Below are 5,186 nucleotides of genomic sequence, written 5' to 3'. Positions count from 1 at the left end.
GTCTCAAAGGGTCTTTTGTACAAAACTCTCTTCTATGGGGATCTATTACCCCAATACAGAAACTGATGGAAATTCAGAGGGAGGTTCTAATACATCAGCCTGTGAAGGCCCACACCAGCACATCTTCTGCCTTCTGCTTTTCACACTCGATGCCAGCAGCAACATTTGGATTGCAAAGATGAAATAATGAAAGCTGTTTTTGTTGGATTGAATCCTGAGCATTCCAGTTGGTTTCATGGCTTCTGAAATGAAGTTTGTAGTTCTTTTTAGCTGGGCCAAGTTTAACTTCATGTTCCCATTTATCTGTTTTGCTGGTCTGAGATGGCAAATGCATGTTTCATGGAAACCTGGCTGATGGCTGCTGTGGAAGGGAACTTGGTATCAGTCTGGATGCTATTGGTCACGTGTGGAAAGAAACTGAGTGCTCAGAAAAACCTCAGTGCATCCACATCAGGTACATAATGAAGCCACCTCCAAACACTGTATGAATAGCAAGTCTGAACCACAGATACCATCCACACCCCTTCCCATCGTTTGGGATGAGTATGCTACGTTGTCCCAACAAAACTGTAACTGAAGAAGATGACAAATATGTGGGACAGTCGGTGCTTGAAAGACTCCCGCTTGCTTGTGGACATGACACAGCCTCCCTTCAGATTTATGAAGACCAGATTGTTTTCAGAGCTGAACTTCAAAGCTCATCAAGCCTTGATGTGTCTTTGCTGCTGGGAGAGCAGCCAGCCCTGTTTCCATGCAGAGGGTTCCTGGTGCAGAGCTGTGGGTGTTGATATTGTGCAAGCCTTCTGCATCCTTATGGGATAGAGCACATTGGTGCAGTGACGCAGCCCTGATGGACCGTGTGTGGGGCTCAGATTAGATCTGCACAGGCATTTCTGACCTCCTGAGCTTGGAGTGTGCCACAAGCTGCCAGGGAGCTTGCAAGGCTGAGCTGTTTGCAGCGAGAACCCAGTGATGGACCACAGGCACAAGTGGTTCTGTAGCCATCCGGCAGTGCTTCTCCATGGATGATGGTTCTGTAGCCATCCTGCAGTGCTTCTCCATGGATGATGGTTCTGTAGCCATCCTGCAGTGCTTTTCCAAAGCTTTCCCAACAGCTGTGGCTGGTCAGTGAAAAGAGGCTAGGTTTCACAGACTGGAGTGTGCTGGTCTTTGTAAAGAGGCTAGGTTGCAGCATGCACATGCTTGTTTCAGAGCCTTCCCTGGGATCTGTGCCTGGTAAATAGGAGGTTTGTAGAGCTGGTACAGACTTGCCTTGGGTTTTTAAAGCATGTTTATGTGTTGCTCCTTGGCAGCCTTCAACTGTAATTCATAAACTTGCTCAGTTATGGCACCTAAATAAGCCTGTTCCAGCCTCATTTCCTTCTTGCAGCGATGGCCTCTTGGCAGTATCTTAGCAAGAGCATATCTGAAAGAGTTGTACTCTGTGCTCTTACTGTGACACGTCCAGGAGAGGATGAGCCGCCTGTTCCCATGCAAACTTGATGTGGTGACCTTACTTGGGCACATAAACTCGGTGTGTGTTCACTGATGTGCATGTTGGTGCGTCTGTAAAGGAAGAACAAGTCGGTGCTGGTGTGGGCATGGAGGGGAGGGCTTCAGAAGGCTGGTGTAGAATGGCTTGAGCTGAACGACACAGACAGAAATCATCAGCTCCAGCATGTGTGGCTGTTCCCGAGGTGTTTTCCAGCAAGGCCAGCACAGCTAAACTTGAGGGGGGGTTACATTTCTTCTTAAAGGACCTTCGTGTCGTGTGGTGTTCTTACTCTGGGAGCCCTGCCTTCTCTCTGAGGAGCAGAGGGTCCAAGCTGTGGGCAATTCTGAAGCAATTTGTACTTCTGGTGACGAGTTGTGACTTTGCCCAGCAGTGCCTTTCCCTGTCTCCTTCCTTCCCATCCACCCAAAGACCCCAGTGGCCCTTTTTGTTTCTTTCATTTAACGTATCTCTGATAGAATGCATCATTGTTAAGGGGTGCATTTACACCTTTTTGTTCAAGATTTGGGCTTCAGTGTTTATGGATGACATACCTGCAGCCAGAAGAAACACAAGGTTACATTAATAGATGGCTTTGTCCATTTAGGCATGACAGCAGAACTGTGCCATCCCTGAAGTGCTGCCCCATCCCTGGCAGTGTTCAAGGCCAGGTTGGACACAGGGGCTTGGAGCAACCTGCTCTAGTGGAAGGTGTCCCTGCCCGTGGCAGGGGTTGGGACTGGGTGAGCTTTAAGGTCCCTCCCAACCCAAGCCATTCTATGGCACTTGCATGCCTTCTCCTTTATAAGCTCATCTGACCAGCCGGAGTTATGTAATTCATCTTTTCTTTTTTTTTGTGGTTTTCTTACAAACATTTCTTCAACGTTGATTTAAAGCAAATCCTATGATGTGATATAGTTGTTTCCTAAAGCAGAAGGACCTATTGCACACCCCTGTTACGTGCAGAAGGGTCTGTATAGAATCCTGTCTTGTCATCCCTCAGCCAGCCCATGGTGAGGAGGCTGCTGGGTTGCTTTTGGCTTACTCTGTCTCTACAGCTGCCTGGGCTCTAGTTTTACATGAACTACTCTTTCTAATGCTATATGAATAAATAATGCTCTTCACCCACAACCATGACATGAGCTGTAAGTCATGGTACATCAGGAAGATGTCAGACCTTTGTGACCAGTAAAGATTCTTTCTCCTCTGCTGGAGAGGAGATAAACCTTTTGAAAAGGGTGATTTGATCTGTATTGTTTGGAATTCCCCTCATAGCTGTGTGCCTCTGTAAGGTCCTCTCAGTGTCCAGGGGCTCTGGTGCCCATCTGAGCCTCTGTACCCTTCCTCTCTAACAAGCCTGATGTCTCCTTACTCTTGCAGAAGAGAATGCAGAGATCACGCTGGATGTATCCCTGGCCTATCGTGATGACATGTTTGATGACTGGAAGGAAATAGCACATGCAATAGAGATCAGGAAGCTGAAATGCTCCTTCGGCTCACCAAAAGTAAGGGGTTTTGATGGTGCTGGAGGTGGGCAGGTGTGAGGACGGGTTGGGAATTGTCTTCCTTCCCTTCGTGGTGCTTCCCAGAAGCTTGGAGTTGTTCAGTCATAACTTTCAAATGCGTCAGCCCAAAACCTTTGAAAACTTCATGAGTTCCACCTGCATTTGGGTGCTGGTTGGTGATACAAGTTGGGGGTAGACTTACAACTAAGGAAGAAGAGGTGTGAGGTGTTGTGGGGGTGTTGTCTGGAACTCAAATGCTTTGAGATCTGTTTACCCCAAACCATTCTAGAGAACTTGGACCTTTCCATCTTGTGCTTGTGGTGGACAAAACCTTGTTCTTCAGCAGTGGTGAGGAAATAGTCCCCCAGGGATAATGCAGCACTCAAAGAACCTGCAGAAGTTTGTTAGAACAACTTAATGCCTCAAGCTCCAAGGCTTAGGAGCAGCGAGCACAGCCAGCAGCTGAGAACAGCATCTTGTTTAAATCAAGATGTTTCTTTCTGTGCTGTAGGCTGCAATTCCTGTGCTTAAATTAATCTGGCATCTCTTTCCCAGGCCATGGTTTTCAGCCTGTCTTGTCCCATTTCACAGTCCCTTTCAGCAACCCCCTTACATCTCCAGTAATACCTGTACCCTCCCATACAGCCACATCTATGCAGTGAATACATCTGAGGTGTAGAGAGGAGCTTTCCTGGTAAAACAGGACTTAAACTCCACATCAAGATGTGTGAGGGGTTGCATGTTTTGTTTGGGCCCAGGTGGTGCTTGCTGAGGGAGGAAGCTTGGATGCCAATGCACCCTTTCATTATGGGAGGCATCATTGACATTAAGAGCCTGAAAGGTGAACCTGCTGTTGGCTCAATGACCCAAACCAACCAAAACCTTGAGGAAGAATGTCCCCAAGCTCCTGACTGTCACAGGCTCTCCCAGGAAGGCTGGAATTGGCAAACAGGCTCCCAGTGCTAGCAGTGTCCCAGCATTAGGGTTTTGCAGACCCTCCCCGTGGCAGGTGGCCCATCCAAGGCTGCCCACCGTGTTCTGTGCCCTTGCTCTAGACCCTGGAGTCCGAGGGCCGTCACTACGACTGTGACTTCCTGCCCTTCATGGAGATTGGCAGCGTGGCTCACAAGTACTACCTCATCAACATCCGCCTGCCCGTGAACGAGAGGAAGGGCATCAACGTGGGCATCGGGGAGATCAAGGACATCCGCCTCGTGGTAAGGGTCTGGCCTGCTTCTGTCCGTGGTGTCTGCCTGGGGGCTCCTCTTCGATCCACAGCAAGGTCCTGCTCTTCATCTTGGGCAGCTCCTGCCTGCAGATGTGACTTCCCTCCTTCCCAAGGGATGCCCTCATTGACCGCTCTCTGTTGAGGAGTCCTCCTCAAGCCTGGAGCAGGGCCACCTTCCTGCACTGCCCTGGGACCACCTCCATGGATCCGAGAGCACCCTGTATCCTTTCCTCCCCACCACAGTCTGGCCTGGGAGAGGATTCCTCCATCTGATTGAGCCCTGTCCAGTGGATAGGAGCTCAGGAGGAACAGGCCAGCAAGGTTCAGAGGGGACCTGGTCTCTCTTGAGTTGGCTATGCCCATGCAGACGTTTGGGATGGCTGCTGGCTACCCTGCTCCTGCCCTCCTTTATGGCTTGGTGACCATGGGTGCTTTTCCCAGCTGGAGAACCTCCCACCACTGTCCCTCTCAGCAGGATCAGTGAGCCAGCGGCTGTGGTGGCTGCAGACAGAGGTGGGAGGGATGTGTGTCTGGAGAAGTGCATTCATTTGGCTGATGCTCTTACCACCGGTGGTGACTTGGCTCCATGAGTATCTTGTTACTTGTCTGAGAGCGATTCTGCCAGCTCTTTCCATGCTGTGTCAGTGTCTCCCTCCCAAGTGGAGGCTGCGTCTTGGTGTTTGTTTTCAGGGCTTCTAGAGCCTGCTCAGACACCCTGGGTGCTAAGTAGGAACCTGCTTCCTTTCCTGTGTTGAACAGACCACGTTCTTCAGAGGGTAGTTGCATCTTGACAGGCTGTGAGAGTTGGGGCTGTTCAGAGTAGGGAAGAGAAGCTGCGTGAAGACCTCAGAGCAGCTCCAGTGCCTAAAGGGGCTCCAGGAAACCTGGAGAGGGGCTTTGGACAAGGGATGGAGGGACAGGACAAGGGGAATGGCTTGAACCTGCCAGAGGGGAGACTGAG

General features: G+C 50.1%; 1 protein-coding gene across 1 annotated transcript in view; it reads left to right on the top strand.

Annotated features, from left to right (window-relative positions):
• Window positions 1-2,872: 2,872 nt before the first annotated feature.
• The window catches only part of WLS (wntless Wnt ligand secretion mediator), a gene marked incomplete at its 5' end in the record, with an annotated part of 8,523 nt that continues 6,209 nt past the window's right edge, over window positions 2,873-5,186 (top strand). The window contains 2 exons of the mRNA XM_010017978.1: window positions 2,873-2,997; window positions 4,053-4,214. Of these exons, the coding sequence (XP_010016280.1) occupies window positions 2,873-2,997; window positions 4,053-4,214 (287 nt within the window). The remainder of the gene's footprint in view (window positions 2,998-4,052; window positions 4,215-5,186) is intronic.

The sequence above is a fragment of the Nestor notabilis genome, unplaced genomic scaffold, assembly GCF_000696875.1.
Source record: "Nestor notabilis isolate BGI_N333 unplaced genomic scaffold, ASM69687v1 scaffold27037, whole genome shotgun sequence".
NCBI lineage: Eukaryota > Metazoa > Chordata > Aves > Psittaciformes > Psittacidae > Nestor > Nestor notabilis.
This window is presented reverse-complemented; position numbering and strand designations above follow the sequence as displayed.